The 26,298-nt window shown below is 44.9% G+C and overlaps 2 protein-coding genes and 1 pseudogene across 6 annotated transcripts in view; 1 reads left to right on the forward strand and 2 right to left on the reverse strand.

Annotated features, from left to right (window-relative positions):
• Positions 1-436: 436 nt before the first annotated feature.
• Positions 437-3,327, reverse strand: dnajc28 (DnaJ (Hsp40) homolog, subfamily C, member 28). Its single transcript, XM_086007086.1, has one exon. The coding sequence runs from the start codon at positions 2,340-2,342 to the stop codon at positions 1,257-1,259; it is 1,086 nt and encodes a 361-aa protein (XP_085863212.1). The 5' UTR covers positions 2,343-3,327; the 3' UTR covers positions 437-1,256.
• A 416-nt stretch (positions 3,328-3,743) lies between these two features.
• The window catches only part of gart (phosphoribosylglycinamide formyltransferase), a 77,810-nt gene continuing 55,255 nt past the window's right edge, over positions 3,744-26,298 (forward strand). Inside the window, exon 1 of one of the 5 annotated variants that reach the window (XM_086007088.1) lies at positions 3,744-3,843. The gene's annotated coding sequence lies outside the window, so the exon portion shown is untranslated. The other 4 variants (XM_086007089.1, XM_086007091.1, XM_086007087.1 and 1 more) reach the window with 4 other exon arrangements.
• Positions 21,028-23,310, reverse strand: LOC147107784 (endogenous retroviral envelope protein HEMO-like; annotated as a pseudogene).

The raw sequence follows: 26,298 nt of genomic DNA on the forward strand, positions 1-26,298 counted from the left end.
TCTTAACTGTGTCTTGGATCTGAGGCATACTTTTCCCACAGGTACAATCTGAAAACTTAAATAAATAAATTAGCCCAGAGCAATCGCTGTCTGATTCTTAATTATCAAAGTAACCAGTTTAAAGCAACACCAAACCAATAAAACGGAGACGAGCCAATAGCTTGATTCCACCACTCCAATGAATTGCTGATCTAAGTCAACAAGATTCTAACAATACTGTGACAAGGAGGTGTGCAGAAGCCAAGAACCTTTCCTAAGAGGTGAAGTAAAGGAGGGATCAGGAGAAGAATCCCTGGCAGCTGAGCCCACACTTACATATTTCCTTGTAACTAGTTGGAAGGACAGCAATATCACAGTCCTGCACACAGGACCCCATCCCACCAGGAAGGCAGCATTCAGACTTTTTTTTGTAAAAAAAGCAAGCCTTAGAAAATCATAGATGCATTCAACTTTATTAGGTGACAATTTGAATAACCTGATGAGGAATTATTAAAAAAGACTGAATGAATGTATTTCCAGAAAAAAGTCTGAGCTTGAGAATTTATATACAGTACTATTTATGTAGTGTATTCTAAACAATGACATTCCTACTATTTCATTTTTTTGTGAATTTAGTGCATTTTATGCCACCCAATTAAGGCTTTTTGAAGGCACTACTTTTAACACTTCACTTCTGCCCACCAGCCAAAAAAGTGCAACAATAATTAATAACTTAACATAAAGTACTTGTTTTTTCTTGGTTACAGTATATTGCAGGACAGAGAAATTCTACAGGCAAGTTAAATGCTGCTGCGAAAAGCACTAACTGGCGTGAACAGATGATAGCCTGCTTGTCCTTTTGGGTAGATACAGAGAAACTATTTCCGATGGTGGGGGAATCAAGAACGAGGAGACACAAAATTTGAGGCAGGCCATTTAGGAGGGAAATCAGGAAGCACTTTTTCCACACAAAGGATTGTAGGAATCTGGAATTCTTTCCCCTAAAAAGCTGTGGATGCTGGGACAATTGGAGCTTTCAAGACTGAGATTGATAGATTTTTGTTAGGTAAGGGTATCGAGGGATATGGAACTAAAGCGGGTAAATGGAGTTAAACTAGAAAAGCCATGATCTAATTGAATGGTGGAGCATGCTCAAGGGACTGAATGGCCTACTCCTGTTGCAACTAATCTACTTCTCTGTACACAATACATCCAGTTATAATTGGAGAGATAAATTAACATTCTGATCACAAAAGATTACCCATCTTACTCAGTCCTTATTTCAGGAAAAGTTTGATCCAATTAAACAGGCTTTTTTTTGTATGTACAGAAGTGCCACTTTCCTCAGTTGATTTTCCAATAACCCCTGAAGTGTCCTTGTTTGCTTCCATGAACACATCATATTTCTTCAATATGACAGCAAGCTCCTTATCGGGGTTGAAGTGCAGCATCTGCCTGTTCAGTAGAGGGACAATTAAATTGAAACTATCTACCATTTTATTGAGTTGCTTAATATCATCTCTGAACTGCTCACAGTTCAGATTCCACTGTTTCTGGCTGTTGAGAGTCAGAGACACGCCAAGCTTTTTCCTATAACCCACCATATCATTTCTGAGTTTCTCTATGGTTTGCTTTATCTCTTTCTGCCGGACAATCCATTCTGGTTGATATCCATTTTCTATGAGTATCCTGTTCAGATTATGAGTCATGGGATCAATGTATGGATACTGCGCAAACTTTTGCAGTGGCTTCCCTTTACCACTTAGATTATCAAAATCACCTTTGGCCATCGATTCTTGGATGAGATCTTCCACCAATCGTTCCACTGCTTGGGTTATTTTTATTTTCTTGCTCTGCTGGACATCTTTCACCATCATAGTATTTTCTACATCCTGATTGAACAGTTTCTGTTTTCTGTAGTCCAGCACTTGGTCAGTGGCACGGCTGACTCTAAATTTTCTGTACTGTTCCTCTCTTTGACTTGGCGTCCCACTGCCAATGCCTTCAAAGCTAAGATACTGTCTATGTTGAGGTGCCGTGTACTTGAAATGTTCTTCTTCATCATCATCCAATCTTCGATCAGACTCTGCCTTTCTCTTCTCGGCTAAATGTTTGACAACAGCTTTGTAAGCTTCTTCCATCTGCATGAATTTTCCAGCATCTGCTCCAACAGAACCACTATCTGGATGATACAACTTTACCAATTTGAGATAGGCTTCCTTCACTTGGTCGTGGTTGCAGCTTTCCTGCACATTCAGCAAGCTGTAGCAGTCCCGGAGGCTTTTGCTCATTGCTTTGTAACCCGAGAGCATCCAAGCACTTCGACTACAAGTCACAACCCAACTCCTCTTTGCTGTTAGCATGTTCTCCCCGCACTGACGCTTTAGACAGGAATGATGACAACCACAAGGGGCGGGGGCACTTAATTGTCCGCGACCTTGAATTTAATAAGACGCAAAACCTTTGGTATTAAAACAAAATACTAAATTCCTTTCTGGGACTTGCAAAACAGAATTGAGTGGAGTTACATTTTGCACCAGGAATGAATGCAACTTGCCTTTCAGAGTAAAAAAAAATTAAGACCAGAGCGAAACTATGTCCAGAAACTCAGACTGTAAAAGTGGGCCTAGAAATCACCTCAAGTCCGTCCTCTCAGATAGGAGCCATATCTGTTGTGTGAAGTGGATCCCTGGGAGCTGTAGTTTTAATCTTCAAAACTTTTCAAAAAACACTCCAGGGCACAGCGCTCTCAAGTGGGTGAAACAGCGAAGTGATGCGTCAAGTTAAACTGCTGCTTTAGAATTTAAGCTACTCCAGAACGGTGCAATTTAAGTTTAAAAAAACGTTTAAAAATGAAAACCCCTTTGTCAATCGTTTGATTGCAAGCTTATCGTTTTGTCTAGGTCGGCAAGAATCAGCACAAACTATATATTAGTTTAAAAAAAGGCAGAAAATGTTTGCAATGTAATAAAAGACACAAGATCAAATACAAAAGTGTTACCATATAAAAATTCATTTCAAATTATATCAAAATAATATTTTAGAAAGGGGCCAAGCTCACAACACCAAACTCCCAGTGCATTGCACTCACTCTTTTAGTTAAAAAAACCAATAACCAATGTTGCTGTTCAGAAGGCGAGGTCTGACTGTGGACAATTGGGGCTCGCAGGAGCTCCCAACCCGCTGAGAAAACAAGAGAAAATGAAACATCGCCGAAAACAACCTGTACTGGCCCGAGATGCTAATCACAGGGGATTCAGACAGCACAGGAGAAGGAGGCCATTCAGTCCACTGTGCCTGTGCCGGCTCTTTGAAAGGGCGATCCAGTTAGTCCCACTCTCCCGCTCTTCCCCCCCCCCAGCAGCCCTGCAAAAAATTCTCCTTTTTCAAATATACATCTTAGCTACTTATCCGCAACAAACGAAATGATCTGCAGAAACATTTCACTACCAGCAGCACAAACTCAAAACTGGAGCTCCACCATTCTAAGCTAAGCACATTGCCCCTGTAACGTGCTAGTGATTGTAGCTAGGTCTCAGCCCTGCACTCTGGTCATATGCAGAGCAAGGTGGAAACTACAAACCCCACAGTTCCTTCTGCTTATAACCAAGTCCTTTAAAAAAAATATATTTTTAATAACACAACCCGGTTTGCAAACGTTACTTTTATTCTGCATGTTTCAGTTAATTCAGGTCACAATGCTCACACAACAAAAAAAAACACGCCTTGGCGCGCAGTCGTGTTATCCTGGTTGGTGCTTTCACACAGAGCGAAACTGCCCACTTTTCAGGTTCAAACGCTGATGATTCGCTGTGTTCAGTAATCCCACTGTCCTCTCAGTCAACGCTCTGCAGCGCCATTTGTGTGAGTAGATAAAACTCGTGCTTTTTAGTTGCTTTGATTCCTGTTGCAGCAAGTGTCTGTTTCTCAGTTTCTAACATCTGTAGGTGAGGTTGCAAACTTCCACTATCAGCTCTGATTTTAATATATTTCTTTCCTCTTCCCCCGAATTGATCAGCGTGAATGGTAAGCAGTGATATAGCCTGTATAAGGAAGACTGCATGTGTTACATTCAGAGAGGAGATGGTCGGGAATCAAGCACAGAGCTTGGGTGCTTGCTGTTTTGCACAGCTTAATACTGTAGGCATGGTGCTTTTACCTGTACTGCCGTATTATAATCATGTATGGGTCCTTCTTGGTAATAATCATTTAGCCAGTGGAACCTTGTAATAGGAAAGTTTTTTAATGAATAGAAAAGTTGCAGCGTAGATACACTAGCACTAGGATGTTACCAGAGATGAGGGGCTGCAGTTATTGAAGGGAGATGTGACAATTTAGGATATTTTGCACTAGAGCTGAGAAGGTTAAGGGTTGACCTGATTGTGTGGTCTAATTTGCTTTATGTTTGTTTTAAAAGGTTTTCAAGATTATGAAGGGTTATGATGAGGTACACAGTGATAATGTTTCTACTAGTTAGTGTCATGAGTAACAGGTATTTAAGATGATCACAAAAATAATTGAAGGGGAGGTTAAAAAAATAATTGCGTAGAGTGGTTAGAATGTGAAATTCTCTACCACGGGTTGTTGTTGTAAAGTCCATAAATTGTTTTAAAAGAGAATTTGATAGCTTATTTCCTCTTGCCCGTCAAGCCAAACCTCCCCCCAAGGCTACCCCTGCTCTAGCCCTGAATCTCTAGTTTATTCTCTCTTACTAGGTATTTAGGGAATTATAGACCAGTAAGCCTGACATCGATAGTGGGGAAAATGCTAGAGTCCATGAAAAAAGATGTAATGGCAGAGCACTTGGGAAAACAGTGACAGGATCGGACAAAGTCAACATGGATTTACAAAAGGTAAATCGTGCTTGAGTAATCTACTGGAATTTTTTGAGGATGTAACTGGTAGAATAGATAAGGGAGAACCAGTGGATGTGGTGTACTGTATTTGGACTTTCAGAAGGCTTTTGATAAGGTCCCGCATAAGAGATTAGCGTGCAAAGTTAAAGCACACGGGATTGGGGGTAAGGTACTGTCTTGGATAGAGAACTGGTTGGCAGACAGGAAGCAAAGAGTAGGAATAAACAGGTCTTTTTCCGAGTGGCAGGCAGTGACTAGTGGGGTATCGCAGGGATCGGTGCTAGGACTCCAGCTATTCATAATATATATAAATGGTCTAGATGAGGGAACTAGATGTAATATCTCCAAGTTTGCAGACGGCACAAAGCTGGGTGGGCGTGTGTGCTGTGAGGAGGCTGCCGAGAAACTCCAGTATAATTTGGACAGGTTGGGTGATTGGGCAGATGCATGGCAAATGCAGTATAATGTGGATAAATGCGAGGTTATCCACTTCGGTGGCAAAAACAGGAAGACAGATTATTATCTGAACGGCAATAGATTGGGAAAAGGGGAAGTGCAACAAGACCTGGGTGTCCTTGTGCACCAGTTGCTGAAGGTAAGCATGCAGGTGCAGTAGGCGGTTAAGAAGTCAAATGGTATGTTGGCCTTCATAGCGAGAGGATTCAAGTACAGGAGCAAGGATGTCTTGCTGCAGTTGTACAGGACCTTGGTGAGACCACACCTTGAGTATTGTGTGCAGTTTTGGTCACCTTATCTGAGGAAGGATGTTCTTGCCATGGAGAGAGTGCAGCGAAGATTCACCAGACTGATACCTGGGATGGCAGGAATGACGTATGAGGAGAGATTGGGTCGATTAGGCTTATATTCGCTGGAGTTTAGAAGAATGAGAGGGGATCTCATTGAAACTTATAAAATTCTAACAGGACTAGACAGACTAGATGCAGGAAGGATGTTCCCGATGGCAGGGGAGTCCAGAACCAGGGGTCACAGTCTAAGGATAAGGGGTAAGATATTTAGGACTGAGATGGGGAGGAATTTCTTCACCCAGAGAGTGGTGAACCTGTGGAATTCTCTACCACAGAAGGCAGTTGAGGCCAATTCATTAAATATATTCAAGAAGGAGTTGGATATATTTCTTAAGACTAAAGGGATCAAGGGATATGGGGAGAAAGCAGGGACAGGGTACTGAGTTTGGATGATCAGCCATGATCTCATTAAATGGCGGAACAGGCTCGAGGGGCCGAATGGCCTACTCCTGCTCCTATCTTCTATGTTTCTGAATGCTACATAATCCACCTTGCCTACTTGTACAAATAAAATTCTCGTTTCACAACTTCCTAGGATTCGATCTGGGTGCTCCTTTTAAAACATGAGCTTGCAACAATCAGTTGTACTTGAGTTTATCCTGAAAACATAAGTATCTTTCATGTACACGAATACTCCAAAACTGTACTCAACATATACACATGTTGGCCGAAATAGCTTTGAATATTACTTGTTCTCATTAGGAACTGAGGAAGACAATTTCTTTGACAGTTTTTTTGTGAACTTTTTTAAAGAAGGCCCTGGAAACACATTTTAAATGTACTCACAAAATTCAATGGATTTAAACTGCAGATAATCCATGAGCACTGCAATTCCTCCATGGCCTTGCCCCTCCCTACCTCTGTAACCTCCTCCAGGAACTCTGCGTTCCTCCAATTTTGATCTCTTGTGCATCCCAATTTCCTTCGCCCCTCCATTGGTGGCTGTGCTTTCAGATGTCTAGGTCCTAAGCGGTGGAATTCCCTCCCTAAACCTCTCCACCTCTCCTTTGACGCTCTTTAAAAGCTACCGCTTTGACCAAACTTGTCACTGTCCTAATTTCTCCTTATGTGGCTCGGTGTCAAATTTTGTCTGATAATGCGACTGTGAAGTGCCTTCATATATTTTGCTATGTTGAAGGTGTTGTATGAATGCAAGTTATTGTTGTTTGCAAACTCGTCCCCTAATGTTACACAAATGTATTTTTTTCAAATAATTTTTACTTGGCAGATTGGAAGAATTGTAAAATTAGTTATTCTGCAAATAACAATGGCAATTAATGCTCATCTTCTGCACAGACAAGGTTAGCACAGTGAAGCTTGTTTGATTGAAGGAGCCATTATGCAGGGAGTGTCATACTGATAGTGTACTATTGGCCAACATTCTGATCTATTTTGAAACCTGGTCCTAGTTTGAAGTCGAAACAGCATTCTCTGTTAAAGGGTCCAGCGGAAACAGGTTAAGGGAAGACATTAGGATTGTATTAGTGGAGAACTCAAACTCTTGTATGCTGGTTCATGCGTTACATAAATAGGTAGGCAGCTGTCCCCCAGGCCTCTGTGCGGTTAAGAACATAAGAAATAGGAGCAGGAGTAGGCCAATCGGCCCCTCGAGCCTGCTCCGCCATTCAATAAGATCATGGCTGATCTGATCCTAACCGCCAATCCACTATCACAGAACCATCTCCTGAATCTAACAGAATTAGACACACGAAATAGGAGCAGGATCAGGCTACACGGCCCCTGGGCCCGCTCCGCTACCCACAGGGCCATGACCGATCCGAACCTAGACTCGTGTCCAAATTCCTGCCCGCTCCCCGTAACCCTTAATTCCCTTTACTTCTAGGAAACTGTCTATTTCTGTTTTAAATTTATGTAATGATGTAGCTTCTACAGCTTTTTGGGGCAGCATATTCCATGGACCTACCACCCTCTGAGTGAAGTAGTTCCTCCTCATCTCAGTTTTGAAAGAGCAGCCGCTTATTCTAAGACTATGCCCCCTAGTTCTAGTTTCACCCATCATCGGGAACATCTTCCCCGCATCCACCCGATCCAACCCCTTCACAATCTTATATGTTTCAATAAGATCGCCTCTCATTCTTCTGAACTCCAATGAGTAGAGTCCCAATCTACTCAACCTCTCCTCATATGTCCATCCCCTCATCCCCGGGATTAACCGAGTGAACCTTCTTTGTACTGACTCGAGAGCAAGTATGTCCTTTCTTAAGTATGGACACCAAAACTGTATGCAGTATTCCAGGTGCGGTCTCACCAATACCTTGTACAACTGAAGCAATACCTCCCTATTTTTATATTCTATCCCCCTAGCAATGAAAGCCAACATTCCATTGGCCTTCTTAATCACTTGCTGCACCTGCATACTAACCTTTTGAGTTTCGTGCACCAGGACCCCCAGATCCCTTTGTACTTCAGTACTTTCCAGTTTCTTGCCATTAAGATAATAACTTGCTCTACGATTTTTCCTGCCAAAGTGCATAACCTCACACTTTCCAGTATTGTATTCCATCTGCCAAATCTCTGCCCACTTAGTTAGCCTGTCTATGTCCCCTTGCAGGTTTTTTATGTCCTCCTCACTCACTACTTTCCCTCCCATCTTAGTATCATCTGCAAACTTTGATATGTTACACTCGGTCCCCTCCTCCAAATCGTTAATATAGATTGTAAAGAGTTGGGGACCCAGCACTGACCCCTGCGGAACACCACTAGTTACTGATTGCCAGTCTGAGAATGAACCATTTATCCCAACTGTCTGCCTTCTGTTAGATAGCCAATCCTCTATCCATGCCAGAATATTACCCCCAATCCCGTGATTTTTTATCTTAAGCAATAATCTTTTGTGTGGCACCTTGTCAAATGCCTTTTGGAAGTCTAAATACACTACGTCCACTGGTTCCCCTTTATCCACCCTATATGTTACTTCCTCAAAGAACTCCAGCAAATTTGTCAAACATGACTTCCCCTTCATAAAACCATGCTGACTTTGTCCTATTAAATTATGATTATCCAAATGTCCTGTTACTGTCTCCTTAATAATGGACTCCAAAATTTTACCTACCATAGATGTTAGGCTAACCGGTCTATAGTTACCAGCCTTCTGTCTACTGCCCTTTTTAAATAAGGGTGTTACATTAGCAGTTTTCCAGTCTGCCGGGACCTTTGCCGAGTCCAGGGAGTTTTGGAAAATTATTACCAATGCATCCACAATCCCTACCGCCACTTCCCTCAAGACCCTAGGATGTAAGCCATCAGGTCCAGGTGATTTATCCGCCTTGAGTCCCATTATTTTACCGAGTACCACTTCCTTAGTGATTTTGATCGTGTTTAGCTCCTCCCCCCCCCCCCCTTTAGCCCCCTGTTTGTCCAGTGTTGGGATATTCTGAGTGTCTTCTACTGTAAAGACTGATACAAAATATTCATTCAGTGTTTTTGCCATCTCCATATTTCCCACCATTAATTTCCCGGTCTCATCCTCTAAGGGACCAACATTTACTTTAGCCACCCTTTTTCTTTTTATATAACTATAAAAACTCTTACTATCTGTTTTTATATTTTTTGCTAATTTACTTTCATAATCTATCTTCCCTTTCTTAATCAATCTTTTTGTTATTTTTTGCTGTCTTTTAAAGTTTTCCCAATCCTCTATCCTCCCACTAGATTTGGCTACCTTATATGCCCTTGTTTTTAGTCGAATACTATCCTTAATTTCTTTACTTAGCCACGGATGGCTGTTTTTTCTTTTACACCCTTTTCTTCTCAGTGGAATATATATTTTTTGGAAGTTGTAAAATAACTCCTTAAATGTACACCACTGATCATGTATCGTCTTACCCTTTAATCTATTTTCCCAATCCATTGGTTCTATAACCATTCATGAAATGTGTAACAGCAATGCTAGGGTGCAGTTAAACTGCAATGTGTGTGTTGCTGCGGAGTGAAGTTTTTACAGAAATGACTGTATAACTCCAGAGTCCGGCCCTGACCTAACTCTGGAGTCCAGTTGTGTGTGATTTTTTTTTTCTTCCCGAGAAGAGGCAATCTCGCCATGGAATACCCAGGTGTGGTATTCAGCAGAGTTCAAGAGGTGCTGAGAGTCTTTTAGAATAACTGTGATGAAGTCAGACAGAGCTATATGAGAAAGTGGATGCTCCGACCTGAACTCTGAAAATGTTTAATGTTAATGAGATGGGAGCAGAGATCTGTGTGTGCATGCTGGAAGATTTGCTGCCAGGTAGTATAAATCAGGTACTGTCGATATGAATGCATATCTGTAGTACAGTGTAACTGCAGCCCAAAGTGACTCTTAGACCAGTTTTCTTTTACTTTCTTTGCTGACGTCCTATGACCATATGGTGGAGAACTCGTGGGGGAATCATTATTGCGATTATTCATCTTGCCATTCCAGAGTTAAATCTGGGTGGCTCCTGTGGGAGGAAAGAAACACCAACACAGACTTTATGGGCCCAAATGGCCAGTTTCTGTGCTTTCCAGCATCTGCAGTATTTTGCTATCGTTTCAGTTTCTGTGCTGTAACATCTTAAGAGTCCATGGCACAACATGTTGCAGTTCCAAACAACAACAACAACTTGTATTTATATAGTACCTTTAACGTAGTAAAACATCCCAAGGTGCTTTACAGGAGTATTATAAGACAACAAATTTGACACCGAGCCACATAAGGATAAATTAGGGCAGGTGACCAAAAGCTTGGTCAAAGAGGTAGGTTTTAAGGAGTGTCATAAAGGAGGAAAGAGAGGCGGAGAGGTTTAGGCAGGGAATTCCAGAGCTTAGGGCCTAGGCATCAGAAGGCACGGCCACCAATGGTTGAACGATTTATAATCAGGGATGCTCAAGAGGGCAGAATTAGAGGAGCGCAGATATCTCGGGGCAGGGGTGGGGGGATGGGGCTGAAGGAGATTACAGAGATAGGAAGGGGCGAGGCCATGGAGGGAATTGAAAACAAGGATGTAAATTTTGAAATCGAGGCGTTGCTTAACCGGGAGCCAATGTAGGTCAGCGAGCACAGGGGTGATGGATGAACGGGACTTGGTGCGAGTTAGGACACGGGCAGCCGAGTTTTGGATGACCAAGTTTACATAGGGTAGAATGTGGGAGGCCAGCCAGGAGTGCGCTGGAATAGTCAAGTCTAGAAGTAACAGAGGCATGGATGAGGGTTTCAGCAGTGGATGAACTGAGGCAAGGGCGGAGACGGGCGATGTTACGGAGGTGGAAGTAGGCGGTCTTTGTTATGCTGCGGATACATGGTCGGTAGCTCATTTCAGGGTCAAATATGACACCAATGTTGCGAACAGTGTGGTTCAGCCTCAGACAGATGTTAGGGAGAGGGATGGAATCAGTGACGCGGGAACGGCGTTTGTGGCGGGGACTGAAAACAATGGCTTCAGTCTTCCCAATCTTTAATTGGAGAAAAGATGGGGCGGTAGTTTGTAAGGACGGAGGGGTTAGGGGTTGGTTTTTTGAGGCGAGGGGTGATGACGGCAGATTTGAGGGCGAGGGGGACAGTACCTGAGGAGAGCGAACCATTAACAATGTCAGCTAATATGGGAGCCAGAAAAGGAAGTTGGGTGGTCAGCAGTTTGGTGGGAATCGGGTCGTGGGAGCAGGGAGTGGGTCTCGTGGACAAGATGAACACGGAGAGGTCATGAAGGGAGATCAGAGAGAAACTGGAGAAAGATGTTAGTTCAGAGCTAGGGCAGGGGGGAACCTTAGAGGAAGTTTGGCCCAGTGGGCTAGGGGAAGGAAGGAAAGTGGCAGAGGCAGCTGAACAGATGGTCTCAATCTTAGAGACAAAGAAGTCCATGAGCTCCTCACACTTGTTGTTGGAGATGAGGGTGGAGGAGACGGGGCAAGGGGTCTAAGAAGACCGTTAGCAGTGGAGAATAGAAGCCGGGGTTTATCTTTGCATTCCAGAATGATTCTGGAATAGTGAGCAATTTAGGCAGACGAGAGCAGGACCCGATAATGCTTTGTGGTGCAGCCAGATCTGGCAGTGAATGGCTAAACCAGTTGTCCGCCATATCTGTTCAAGTCTGCTTTGGACTTAAGGGATGAAGATGAGGGCCGTACCAGGGGAACGGTCAGGGTGAGAGAGAGTAATTGTTTTAATAGGGACTAGGGCATCAAAGGTGTTGGTGAGAGTGTGGTTGAGTAGATCGATAGCTGCAGAAATGTCGTGGTGAATGGAGGGCCAAAGGCTGGACAGTTGGGATTTCATAAGTGCAGTTGTGAGAGAGTTGTGAGAGAGTTTTTCCAGGGGCGGACACGGAAGGAAGTGCGGGGGGGGTGGTGGGGGGCTGTGGACACGGGATGTGGGTGGAGAGCGATACGAGGAAGTGATCAGAGATGGCCTTATTTCCAATTGACACGATGGGAGTTGTAATGTATACACCTTTTAAGGGGGGAACTATGTTTTACAGCTCATGTATACTGCAGTACCGGCAGTGACCACACCTGTATATAGCCCTGAGTAGTAATCTGTACAGTCAGTTCAACTGTGAGCCACGTTGAGTAAACACCTGTTGTACCGTTTCTGCTGCAGTCTGTATCTTATTATACACGGACGTAACATTGGCGACGAGGCAGGTTCGAACCTACCTGCAACTCTGCATCACCTCCCGGGGATTCGTTCCTGGAGATCAGTGGATTGGAGGTCAAGGCCAGAGACTCAGGCGTCGACCACGGGCAACCGCCCAGTCATCCAGCAGAGACTCGAGAATTGCGGGGGGAGGCTGTCGAGAGCCAGGCTTGGCTTTCCAGTCGAGGTGGTCCAGCGAAACGGGCTGGCAACAGGTAGTGCGCAGACCCTTCCCGGACAGCGGCGGGCTAGAGCCCGACCGAGCGGCACAGCAAAGGGCCGAGCAGCATCGACGGGGGAGAGAGGGGGCAGAGCGCACAGGGCGCAGCCGGTGTTCAGGGGCCGAGCAGCGTCGGAGAGAGACGCGTAGAAAGCCGCGAGGTGCCGCCATTGCCACGAGGACCGCCGAGAGCGGCGTTGGCAGCAGTGCAGGAGAAGCGCGCAAAACCTACAGGGCGCCGCCATTGCCACGAGAACCGCCAGGAGCGGGGGAGGAAGGAAAGCGCGGGAGACGCCATTTTAAGCCATTGGGAGACGCCATTTTAAACCACACCCGAAATGCCAAAGAGTGGCAGTATCACCGCATTTGACAATGAAGTCGAAGATTGGACTACATATGTCGAACGAATAGAGGTGTACTGCAAGGCAAATGAGGTGTCAGATGACAAGAAAGCATCGGTATTGTTAAATTTAATGGGTGCAAAGATGTATGGTTTATTACGAAATCTAGTAACCCCAACGAAGCCAATGGAAAAGAGTTTTGGAGACATAGTAACGATACTAAAGGAACATTTAAACCCCACACAGCTGCTGATAGCAGAAAGATTCAAGTTTCACAAACGGAACCAGCATAAGGATGAAAGCAATGCTGATTATTTAACAGAACTGCGCAAACTATCGAAACACTGCCAGTTTGGAGCGGGACTGGCAGATACCTTAAGGGACAAGTTTGTGTGTGGACTTCAAAGTGAAGGAACCCGGAAACGGCTTTTATCTGAAAAGGACCTTACGCTGGAAAAGGCTTTCAGCATTGCGGTATCATATGAAGCAGCAGCACGGGGCGCTGCAGAGATACAACAGAGACCGCAAGAATATGGCACAAACGAAATGTCATATGGAACAGAGAAGTGCTATCGCTGCGGCAGAACAACACACGACCAGAATGATTGCTGGTTCAAAGACAAAATGTGCAGACAGTGTGGAAAAGTAGGACACATAGCACGAGTCTGCAGGTCGGGAAAGAAAACCAGCAATAAGAAACCTACCAAAGAAAAGTACAAGAAGGTACATAAGATGACGGAGAATAGTTCAGACGAACAAAAGAGTGATAACGACTCCGAAAGCAGGGAATTGAGTTGTCTGAAACTACATAATGTGATCACAACGGAGGATCACCGAACCATTTGGGTCACTCTCAAGTTAGCAGGAGTCCAGGTAAAGATGGAATTGGACACAGGATCAGCCCTAACAGTCATAAACCGACGGGACTACGAGCGGCTATTCTCACACATACCCTTGAGAGACACAAAAATTATTTTGAAGACGTACACTGGGCAAAAAGTCTACCCCAAAGGAAAAATAAGGGTGACCGTTATATATAAAGGTAAGGAAACACCAAAACTAGACCTGTAGGTATTGCAAGATGGAGGACCACCATTACTGGGATGTGAATGGATCCAGAAAATACAACTGGATTGGCATTCCATACAGGCACTGACTGTGGCTGACAAAAAGGATGATGACGTCACACCTGGGCGACTGTCAAAAGATCCTAACTGACACGAAAGAAGTGTTCCAGCAAGGACTCGGAACACTAAAAGGCATGACAGCGATGATTAAAATTGAAGAAAACGCAAGCCCAAAATATTTTAAGGCCAGACCGGTACCTTATGCGATCCGCCCAGCCGTCGAAGCAGAGCTGGAGAGTCTGGAACGTTCAGGTGTACTGTCCAAGGTAGACTGGAGCGAGTGGGCTACACCCATCGTCCCTGTGATGAAAAAGTCGTTGAGCAGCACGCCTAGGGAACCAAGGAAGGTTCGCATCTGTGGGGACTTTAAGGTAACAGTGAACCCGGTCCTTCACACCGTACAATATCCACTTCCGCGGATTGAAGATATTTTCGCCTCGCTATCTGGAGGGAAACGCTTCACTAAGATTGATCTGGCCCAGGCGTATCTGCAAATGGAGGTAGAAGAAGCATCAAAAAAATACCTCACAATCAACACCCATAAAGGTCTCTGCCAATACAACCGGCTGGTATTCGGGGTAGCATCAGCTCCGGCTATTTGGCAGAGGGCAATGGAACAAGTCCTGCAAGGGATCCCAGGGACCCAGTGTTATTTGGACGACATCCTGGTCACGGGCGAAAATGACAGTGATCACCTTGCCAACCTGGAGCAGGTGCTCACTAGATTGCAGGAATATGGGCTCCGAGCTAAACGCCCCAAATGCGAGTTTTTTAGAAAACAGATCTCGTATTGTGGCCACGTTAGAGGGGTTACATAAGTCCCCAGAGAAGATTGAGGCAGTAGTCAAGGCTCCAGCACCGGAAAATGTGTCACAACTGAGGTCGTTCCTCGGGCTGGTAAACTACTACAATAAGTTCTTGCCAAATTTGTCTACAATACTACACCCACTGAACACCCTACTGCAAACTGGGGTGCCATGGAAGTGGAGTGACGAATGTAGACGAGCTTTCCAGAAGAGCAAAACACTAATCACATCGAACGAGGTATTGGCCCATTACAACCCGGCATTACCAATTCGGTTGGCATGTGATGCGTCACCCTACGGCATTGGAGCGGTGCTGTCGCACAAATTCTCGGACGGCTCAGAGAGGCCAATAGCGTCACGATCACTAACCTCAGCCGAGCGTAACTACGCCCAGATTGACAGGGAGGCCCTCAGCCTAGTGTGGGGAGTGAAAAAGTTCAATCACTATCTGCACGGGCAGAAATTCACCTTGCTGACTGATCACCAGCCTCTTGTCTCCATTTTTAATCCGAAGAAGGGCGTTCCGGTGATGACTGCGCAACGACTACAAAGATGGTCACTGTAAAGTCTGTGGGTTGTACAGTTAATAACGACACAGACTTCAGGAGTAACAAACAAACAGGTCTTTACTATTCAGAGGTCAGGGCGAATCTGCCCCAGTTATCCTGCCACAACACTTATATACTGGTGTGGTCACTGTCGGTATTATAGTATACAGAAGCCAAACAAATAGTGCCACACCTAAAGTAGTTCTCTTAAAGGTGAACGGTTACATTCAATAGTTCCCTTAAAGGTAGACGGGTACATACACTACAATCCTCCCTTTTTAGCTTATTACTTACAGAGTCCCCGTTAAACATACATATCTTCAACTTCATATCAAACAATTTACAGATATAATCTCGGTGGGAACAGTTCATAGATTCAGTCTCTGATCTTGACTCGTTCCGAACAGCATCTCTTTGGTGTAGCCGGTTCACATGGCTAGCGTGACTCCTCCATAGCCTTTTTCTTGACGTAACAGCTTGAACTTTCGTCCTGTTGAACCAGCAGTGCGGACTTTTACAACCAACTGGCTGTCTTGATAATTTCCGGTTTTTCAACTAATTTAGCTCCTTTCGTAGTGTCCCGCCTGAGATGGTAGAAGTGATAATATTTTAGACGGTTATTATCTTCTGCTTCTTTTTCTTTTCTGCCTTTTTGAAACTCTCGGAGCTCCTTTCTCGGCTGCCAGCTGTAGCGCCACCAACTCTCTATGTTCCTTAGACCTTAAGTGCTTCATCCGGATTTCAGCACTTTGGGAGTTTTCATCACAAACTGAGCAGACCAGATCCTCGTAATATTCAGTGTCACTCAACAGGTCATGGTAATATTCGGGGTCGTCCTGAGTTAGGCCAGTGAGAGGCCCTTCTACTTCCTTCTTATCCATCTGGACGTTAGCCGACGGTGGTTCCTTCCCTAACCATCTTTCTTGAAAAGACTTCTTCAAACATTCATATTCATCCCGCTCTTCCTGGGTTGTCTGCCATTCCTTCACTACTGACCTCATTTGTGAGTTCAATACCTTCCCTTCCATCGGGGATTGCATTATCAGGCTATTTAATCCTTCTACTGAAGCAGCTGTTTCAACATTCTTCTGTTCACATTGACGTGATTCAACGAACTCTTCATAGAGTAAACTGTAATACAAAATCTGTGTTGCCACCTCAGTTATTTCCGTAACTTTTGGGAGCTCCGAATTCCTTCCCTTTGAAGATTGAAGCTCGTGTTCCCATTGTGGAGTCTTGTCTCTCAGCATGTGAAGGAGTTGGCTGACCGTTAACTCTTCCACGGGGACTCTGTGGATCAGAGTCTTCTCCATTTCATCCACCTTTCCCTCCAATGCTTTCACCTTCCTTTCCTCTTGTACTTTGGTTTCAAGCGCTCGAAGAAGTTGCGCCTTGATGCTCCCTAGCTCATGTTCAGGGCCCATTCTTACAGTCTCTGTGTTTCTTACAGTTTCCTTTCCTTCCACTGAAAGGATTCCCAGTTGAATTTGTTCTTCAAGTCGTTGAACCTCGGTCATTGCCGCCTCATATTTGACTTGGGTTTCCTTCAATATTTTTATGAGTTCTTGGACATCTTGTCTTTCATGTTCTGCCATGTCTTTCACCTCTAAATTCTCCTCTATGGATGGAACTTCTACCGATGAGTCTGTCTTGGCCTTGAGCTCATCAAGAATTTCCTGCAGCCTTTGGACTTCTTGCTCATGTTCAACCTTTAGTTGTTCATATGCTTCTACTGAAACTAGGTTTTCGGAGGTTGCCGAGTTAATCCCCTCCAGAATTGTAGCCTGGCCTGTTCATACTGTTCTTTCAACTTCTCACACTCTGCTTGTAAGGAGTCGTAGAGAAGAACTGGAATAAAATCCTGGCTTCCTGAAGATTCCTCTTCATTTGCTTCTTTCGCAATTTCCTGTTGGAGTTCAGCCAAGGCTGCTATGCTATCTGCCTCTTGAAGTCTCACTGCCATCAAATCTTCTTTATTCTTGCAGTCTATCTCAGCCATTTTCCGTTTACTTTCATTTAACTGAGTGAGTAGACCCTTATTCTGGGCTGAGAGATATTGCACCTTCTCATGTAGACCATAGCATTCCTTCTCTGCTCGACATAGCTGGTTACTGCTGATTTGGTTCTGTGTTTCAAGTTCCAACATCCTTTGCTTAGCTTCTTCCAGTTTCGCCCCTATAAGCTCCTCTTGCAACATGGCCACATTATTCACATCAGGTAAAGAAGCGTTTCTCTTTTCCATGTCCAAGATTTCTTTCTGCATCTCTTTAAGTGCACACTGCGATTCAGCTTCTCTTAACCTTGCCTGCACTAGCTCCGTCTCCAATTGCAGAACAAAATCCTCAGTGTAGCGTGGTTTGCCTTTATGCTGTATCTCTAGATCATGCAAATATTCTAACTCCTGAACATCATAAGGGAGGTGTGATCGGTAATTGGTCACGATGGCTCTATGGTCGCTCTCTGCTTGAGCCAGCAGGTTCTGTTGTCTTTCCAGACTCTCCCATTCGGTGTCATAGAACTTTTTCATTGTTTTCATCTCTTGTACGAGACGGTAACTTAATTGTTCTAATTGTTGTCGTACTTTGAAATAATGTTGAGTTCGAGCCCGGTGTTCCTCCGTAATGCATATGTCTGTAACTTGAACAGACTCAGAATTCTCTGTCTTTATGCACGCCATCGTTTTTCCAACCTTAGTCAGTGAGTTCATGTTAACCTTGTTTTTCATACGTGGGCTGGACTTATCGTCTTCCGGCTCAGAGTCTGAGCTGCTTGTCTGCACCGAGTCCTCACTCGTCATTGCTTGTAGGTAGTGCCATTCCATGTCTATTTTCTTGATCCGCTCCCGTCCTAGAAGTGGTGGTCCTCCCTCAGGTAGTACGTACAAGTTCATTCTTGGGTGTACTTTACCCCTATCTCTCACCTTGACTCTTATTTTTCCCATGGGGTATACTTTATGCCCCGTGTATGTCTGCAATACGAACTTGGTATCTCTTAAGGGTATGTGTGGGAATAGCCGGTGGTAATCCCTTCGATTTATGACTGATACAGCTGATCCAGTGTCCAACTCCATTTTCACTTGGACTCCAGCTATTTTTAGCATGACCCAGATAGTTTGTAGGTCAGCTTCCTTACTCACATGGTGGATACTCAGACTACCCAGCTCCTGGCCGTTTGGATCTGAGTCTGGATTCTGTTCGTCTGAACTCTTCTCAGCCCCCTTGTATACCTTGTTGTACTTTTCTTGTGATGGCTTCCTTTGGTTGTTGGTCTTCTTCCCTGACCGGCATACCTTAGCGATGTGACCCAGTTTGCCACATTTCCTACATTCTTGGTTCTTAAACCAGCATTGATTCTGGTCGTGTGTTGTCTTCCCACAACGATAGCATTTTGTTGTACTCGAGGTAATTTGGTCCACCCCGAGTGCCGCCGCCTTTAGTTGCATTTCCGCTGTTCCTTTCGCTGCGGCTTCGTGTGATGTGGCTATAAGGACAGCCCTGTCAAGTGTAAGGTCGTTCTCTTCGAGTAGGCGCTTTTGCGTCCCTTCCTTGGACAATCCGCCTACGAACTTGTCTCGCAGTGCCTCTGTCAGATTCCCTCCAAACTGGCAGTATTTCGCTAGCCTACGCAGTTCGACCAAGTATTCTGCGTTGCTTTCGTCTTCCCGTTGCGTTCTTGCATAGAATTTGAATCGTTCAGCCAACATCAACGGTGTGGGGTTCAAGTGGTCCTTCAGAACAGCCACAATCTCTTCGAAAGACTGATCCGCCGGTTTAGCTGGTGCTAGTAAATCCTTCAAGAGCCCGTATGTCTTTGCGCCCATCGAGTTTAACAATGTTATCGCCTTGTCGTCTTCCTCTATTTTGTTGGCTTCACAATAGATCTCGATGCGTTCCACGTACGTGGCCCAGTCTTCTATCTCAGAATTAAAATCGTTAATATTCCCTCGCTTAGGCATCTTCCTTTCCTTGGAGCAGCACAGTATTTCTTTAAGTATTATTTATTATCTGTTTATTTCTAAAATGGCGGTTTCCCGCTCTTCCCTTCTCTCTCTCTCTCTCTCTCTGCCCACTTCAATGGCAGTTAAGATGGTGGTTTTTCCCGCGAAAATGGCGGTTTCCCGCTCTTCCTTTCTCTCCCCGCCCACTTCAATGGCGGTTTCCCGCCTCTGTCGTCTTCTCCGCCTAATGGCGGCTTTCCGCGTTTCTTCCTGGTGGAAGGGGTATGCTTTCCCCACAGCGGACAGGTTCAGCCGCTGGGCTGGCTCTCGCACAGCTCCCCTTACTGGGCTCTGTCTTTTCCTCCCGCCCGCACGGCTCTACCGGCGCTGGGTACACCCCGTTAGTGGAGAACAGTTCAGCCGCTGGGCTGGCTCTCGCGCAGCCTCCTTTGCTCGGCTATGCCTCTCCCACACGCTCGGTTTCAGCGCTCCGCGGCTTCGTCGCCGCCCGGATCTTTCCCGCCGATCGCGGTCCGGCTGTCACCCGACGCCGTTGGACCCGACTTCTGACCAGCTCAGCTCCCCCTCGACCGAGGTCGAGTGCTCTGCCCTTATCCTCCGGATACTCCTACACCTTCCCCTACTCACAGTCTCTTCGGCCGCCTTGTTCCCTGCTGATCGGCTCACTCCGTACCGTGGTAGAAGGGTAGTCAGTGCCTGTTGCAGACGGAAGCTTTTGTTGCTAAGTCTTCCACCTTTCTCCTGCTGCAGCCTCGTGTTTTCTCCCAGCAGAACGACGAGGGCGGTTGCCTCTCTTCGACGCTCTTCTTGCTTTGGTAGTCTTGCCGCTGGGTACGATCGGACTCGTCGCCACTGTAAAGTCTGTGGGTTGTACAGTTAATAACGACACAGACTTCAGGAGTAACAAACAAACAGGTCTTTACTATTCAGAGGTCAGGACGAATCTGCCCCAGTTATCCTGCCACAACACTTATATACTAGTGTGGTCACTGTCGGTATTACAGTATACAGAAGCCAAACAAATAGTGCCACACCTAAAGTAGTTCTCTTAAAGGTGAACGGTTACATTCAATAGTTCCCTTAAAGGTAGACGGGTACATACACTACAGTCACTTTTTCTAGGGGCGCACCACTATGAGATTGAATATAAGGGCACGAAACAGCATGGAAATGCTGATGGGCTATCACGCCTGCCACTGCCTACTGCGGAGGAAGCACCAGCAGTGGATCCTGTCGAAATATTCCATTCGACTATAGTTGAATACCTACCGGTAACTAACGCTTGTGTCGAAAAGGAAACCCGAAATGACCCGACACTGTCTTGGGTATATGATTTGACGGTGAAGGGATGGCCAGCACATGGCGACTCACTGTTGCCAGCATTCTCGACAAGGAGAGAGCAGCTGTCAGTGTGCCGGGGGACCTTGATGTGTGGATCCCGAGTGGTAATTCCACCCAAGTTAAGGGATATAGTGCTCAATGAGCTTCATGAGGGTCATCTGGGAGGGGTAAAAATGAAAAGCCTAGCCAGGGCTTATGTGTGGTGGCCGGGAGTCGATAAATAAATCGAGGGCCTGACCAAGAGCTGCTCAGGATGCCAGTAAGTCCAAAATGCACCACCACAGGCCCCTCTACACCCATGGGCGTGGCCCTCATCTCCATGGCAACGGGTGCATATTGATTTTGCTGGTCCATTCATGGACTCAATGTTTTTAATAGCCGTGGATGCGCACTCAATGGCCTGAGGTCATCAAAATGTCCTCCACCACTGTTGAAACGGATTTTTTTGGTCCTCAATCTGGTTCAGTACAAACACTGAGTCGGAATACTGGTTTAGTTCAACAGTTGTTTTATTCTGTTGTCCCGGGAGACTTACTCTGATACAGCACCGTTCTGACTCCAGCAGAGTCTCGACAGGTTCCACCAGAGCAAGCAATCTTTCATACAGTGGGTCACATTATTATACTTTACTTTTGAAAAGACATTAACACATCGTACATTCTACACCAATCCCGAGCGAGGCACGTACACAGTTTAAAGTGATGTCCTGGCCTGGCAGTTTGAAATAAAGAAGTCACAGTTCACTGAATGGTTTATAATATAGAAAATATGCAGGTAATGGTTTCACGATCACCTAATCATTATGGTAATGCATGGTAATGTGTTTTCGGATCGCCTATTGTCAGTATACCCTTTGCACTCCACCCTACATTGTTCCGCCAGCAAGGTGTGACATCGTGGGTGCCAGCCATATTACTTCCTGCTGCCTTCAGTTTCTTGAATTAACATGATCATCTCTCACAATATGCAAGTGACTCAGCGATGTCGACATTGCACCACCATTTTAGGCTAACAGGGTCCTCCATTTTAGGTTGGCAGGGTCCTTGGCCATGCGGAGCGAGTTGTTACCTTATTTTTGCATTCTATATTCTCATTCCCCCCTTTTATCATTCCATGATAACCATCTAAGGTACCCTGTGATTCTGGGCTTCATCCTACTGGTTCATCTCTACTTTATTGAGTCTATTATACTCCTCCTCCATTAATTCCTTCTCGACTTGCTCCTTTAACATCTCACTCGCTTCACCCTCTATACTTGGTAGTTCAATTTCCTCTGATGCTGATTTCCTTTGTACCAATTGACTTGGAATTACAGTTGCTCCTAATCTATTGCAGCCACACTTAATCAGCGTGAAAACTAGAAAAATGCACATAATAACGGCAAGTACCACCACCAGCCCATGTAGCAGAGTCTGTCCCATTGATCCTAGCCATTCTCCACTGATCCAATCAAACCAGCCATCCCCCGGCTTAGGTTTCTTATACTGGCTTACTGCATCCCGGATATGTTTGACAATGTTGGTTATGTTTTCCGAGCTATCAGGGATATAAGTACAGCACTCACTTCCTATCAAGGCACAGGTTCCTCCTTTTGCAGCAAGGAGGTAATCTAAGGCCATTCGATTCTGGAGGGTAACTGTTCTAATGGCTACCATTTCGGCACTCATGTTTGCTAGAGCTTCCTCAGTGTCATTGGCAACTATCTCTAGTAGCCTTGCCAAATTCCTTGTTTCATCCATCAAATTCATTATTCCATAGGGAGGGTTTATTACGCCAAAAAATCTTTGAAAAGCTCCTAGCTCTCTTTTAGTCCTGTATTTCTTAAATTCGTGGTGTTCCCCAATCTTATTCAAGTGGTGAATGTATGGTACTACATATCCCAAATAGCAGGACCCAGTCCAATTTCGTGGAAGCCATGGGTATGCCTTATGTCCGCAAATAAAATAGGTCCCGTTATAAGCAGTTAGGTTCATATTCGTTGTAAATGTGGAAAAGCCAGACTCGCCGTTACTCCTTGTGCTTTCGTTCCATTTCCCCCCACTAGTGAGGTTTGTTAAACCACCAAACCTCTAAGGGTGAACCTTGTTTGAGGATTGTCCAATTATGTTTACAATGACTGTTTCCGGCTTCCAGATTCCCCTCTTCTCCCTTGCTTACATTCCTTATCCAACATATCGCCCCAACGGGTCTTCCTGCCCCAGTTGTGTTTGTGAGGATAAGGTACGGTGGCTTTTTGCTTGTATTATACATGGGTTTGTACCATCCTTCAAACATGTTTAAGGGATATCCGGCACTCCTGAACTGTACTCTTTGTTCCTCCCGGTTTCTGCTCTGGGTGTCCTTACCATTAGTACTACTGCTCGTATTGTTTCTACTAACTACCCACTCAGCCATTTGAATTATATTCAATGGTATGGGTCTAAGAGGGATTCCCCCTCTGGAGTGGATTGGTATATGGCTACAGACCCAACAGTTTGTTAAGTTACAGCTTTTGGCGTATTCATAGGACATGTACAAGAAGGTGTTGATATGTAATTCCCTCTTTCTCCTAACTTCCCTTTTCTTTCTAAACCCTAAGCATCTCGGTGGATCCCTTTCCTGCAACCATGGTTCTTTAACTAATGCCTCTCTGTAACATCCTCCATTATACATCATCCATGATTCCTTTCCCTTTTCTTTGTTGGTCCTACAAGTACATTTTTGGTGCCAGCATGGCAAATCCCATCTGTTTCTATTGTCCAAATGTACTTCCCGATGTTCCTGTTTTAATAGTCCATTACAGAATTCCCATTTAGTCACGTTCCAGGATCCGAAAGCTTTAAGATTCTTGTCTTTGTACTGGAGAATATCTCTTCGGCACAGGTGGACGGTTTTTCCAGGTGTGATTTTCTTGCATTTCTTCAGTTGATTGAACGCCCCGCCCGCGAGCAGGATAACGCTCAGAAGCAGTAATAAGGTCCTCATCTTGATCCTCCGTGATCAATCAATGCGACTTATTAGTTATTAATCTGGAAAACAAACTGCTTACACAAGATCCAAAGTTAAAAACTTAAAGCTAAAATTTTAAAAATTAAAAATCGTATAATAAGTATAATAAAAGTAGGATTTTGGCAGGCCAAAACAATCCAAACACAACACCAGACCTCGTAAAACTGCAGTCACCTTTATCAAGGCCGAGCATGAGTTCTGTAGTCTCTTATCAATTAAAATAAAATTAATGATTGTTCGTAAAATCTACTCTATACTGTACTGAAATCTACTGATTATCTCCCCCCCTTTTGATTGGTTTCTCCAATCAATTTACAATGGTGGAAGTGCACCCATGCGCTTCTTCCCTCGACCTTAGCTGCAGTCGGGGTTGTTAGTAAGACCTGATATGGACCTTCCCACCTTGGATCTAGACTTTTACGAGTCCAGTTCTTAACCATCACATACGAACCTGGTTCAATTTTTAGAGAACCAGATAAGTCAGGAAGTTCACCATATGCAGCACGGACTTGTGAATGCAGCCCACGTAAAACCTTAGTAAGAGCCAAGACATAGGTCGTCATTTCTTCAGTCATATGGTGAAAATGCACCGTTGTAGCAGCATTTTGGTTCCAGGGAGTCTTGAGTGGTTTACCATAGATAATCTCAGCAGGGGTAAGTCGTGCTTTACCCGCGGGTGTGGTGCGGATCTGAAAGAGAGCCACAGGAAGCAATTTCAACCAGGTTAAGCCGGTTTCGGCTACCAGTTTAGCAAGTTTGTTCTTCAGAGTCTGATTGGTCCTTTCGACAAGTCCTGCAGCCTGTGGTCGATAAGCACAATGCAATTGCTGATGAATGTTCAACTGGCTACAAAGTTCCTTGTTCACTTCGGCAGTGAAGTGAGGACCGTTGTCAGAACTTAACCGAGTTGGAATACCATACCGAGGTATGATCTCTCTCAGCAATACCTTAACAACAGTAGAGGCTTTATTGTCTGTGGTTGGATATGCCTCGATCCATTTACTAAATACATCTACAATGACAAGTACGTATTTGTAACACTGACATCTTTCCAACTCAATGTAGTCCATTTGCAGGGTCTCAAAGGGACCCTCCGGTAAAGGGGTTTTTCCCCATTCGCAAGACACTCCCTTTCCAGGGTTGTGTTGTTGACAAGTCAGGCATCGATCGCTAATGTTCTGTGCTATTGCTTGAAGCCTTGGATGCCACCAAGTACTTAGAAGCACATCACTCACTGCCCTGGCACCACAATGAGTTGCAAAGTGTACACATTCAATAACCCAAACAGCTAGCTCATCAGACATGCAAGCCTGTTCCGCGGGAGTAGTCCAGAGTTTTGATAAAGGGTTATATACACATCCCAATTCTCCCCACAAATGCTTATCACTATTAGGAGCGTCCTCCTGCAACTTAATCACCTCTTGGATGGTTGGCATTAGTTTTTCCGAGGTAGACTGATTCTTTTTGGAATTTTTAGTCTGCCTCATAATTCGGGGCACAATCATTTGGTGACTCCTAGAAGCAATTTTGGCTGCCTCATCAGCGCGGCGGTTTCCTATATCTACTGGGTTTTGGCCAGTGGTATGGGCAGAGCATTTAATCACAGCTATCTGTTTGGGGAGTAAAAGGGCTTGCAGGAGGTCTGAAACTAACTGACGGTGTGAGATCGGACTGCCCGAGGTTAGAAATCCTCTATTTTTCCACAATTGTCCAAAGTCGTGAACTACTCCAAAGGCATATCTAGAGTCTGTATATACATTGATTCGTAATCCTTCTCCCAAAGTACAAGCTCGTATGAGTGCAAACAGTTCGGCTTGCTGGGCAGAAAAAGGGGATTCAAAGGCTGCTGATTCTAAGGTGACACCTTCCTGATTTACAATTGCATAACCAGAAATTTGTTTTCCCATGTCATCAATTGAAGAACTGCCATCCGTATACATGGTAATACCGGGATCCGTAATAGGAGTGTCAAACAAATCAGGTCGGACTGAGGTATCATCCTTAATGAGGTGTAAGCAATCATGGCTTGGTTCATCACTCTCGGAAGGCGGGTTTGCAATGAAACTGGCAGGGTTGATAGTGCTACAGTGTTTAAATGTAAGCCTAGGATTGTTCAGTAAGTATATTTCATACTTATTTTGCCTGGCGGTAGTCAGGTGTTGGGTCTGCAATTGCCCCAGTAACGCAGTGACTGAGTGACAGCTATACACAGTAATATCCTGCTGAAGTGTCATGTTAGCGGCTGACTGTAGACTGTTGTAGACGGCTGTAAGGATCTGGGTGCAATAGGGATGTCCTAAAGCTACCGGATCCATTTTTGATGAATAATAAGCTACCGGTCGATGCTTATCTCCATGCTCCTGGGTCAGGACTGCTGTTGAGCAATCGTTTATTACTGTGCAGTATAACTGGAATGGTCTATCGTACAGGGGTCGTCCCAGGGCTGGTGCTTGGACCAGATCCTGTTTTAATTCCTCAAATGCCTGCTGTGCCTCTAGTTCCAGCTCAAACTCTCCCTCTTTAGCCGTGTAGGGAGTCAGATGTTTGGTTAATACTGCAATATTAGGTATCCACTGTCGACAATAATTAACCATTCCCAGCCACTGTCTGACTTGTTTGGCCGTTTTAGGGGCTGGTGTCTCGCATATTGGCTGTATTCTACTGGTTTCCAGACTGCGGTTCTCTGCTGATAACATAACTCCAAGAAATTTAACTGTC

This window comes from Somniosus microcephalus, chromosome 14, assembly GCF_052327205.1.
Source record: "Somniosus microcephalus isolate GS21.2 chromosome 14, FLI_Smic_1.0, whole genome shotgun sequence".
NCBI lineage: Eukaryota > Metazoa > Chordata > Chondrichthyes > Squaliformes > Somniosidae > Somniosus > Somniosus microcephalus.

Bases quoted from the DNA above. Each gene is read 5' to 3' on its own strand.
- dnajc28 (XM_086007086.1), bottom strand. From the start codon at position 2,342: ATGCTAACAGCAAAGAGGAGTTGGGTTGTGACTTGTAGTCGAAGTGCT.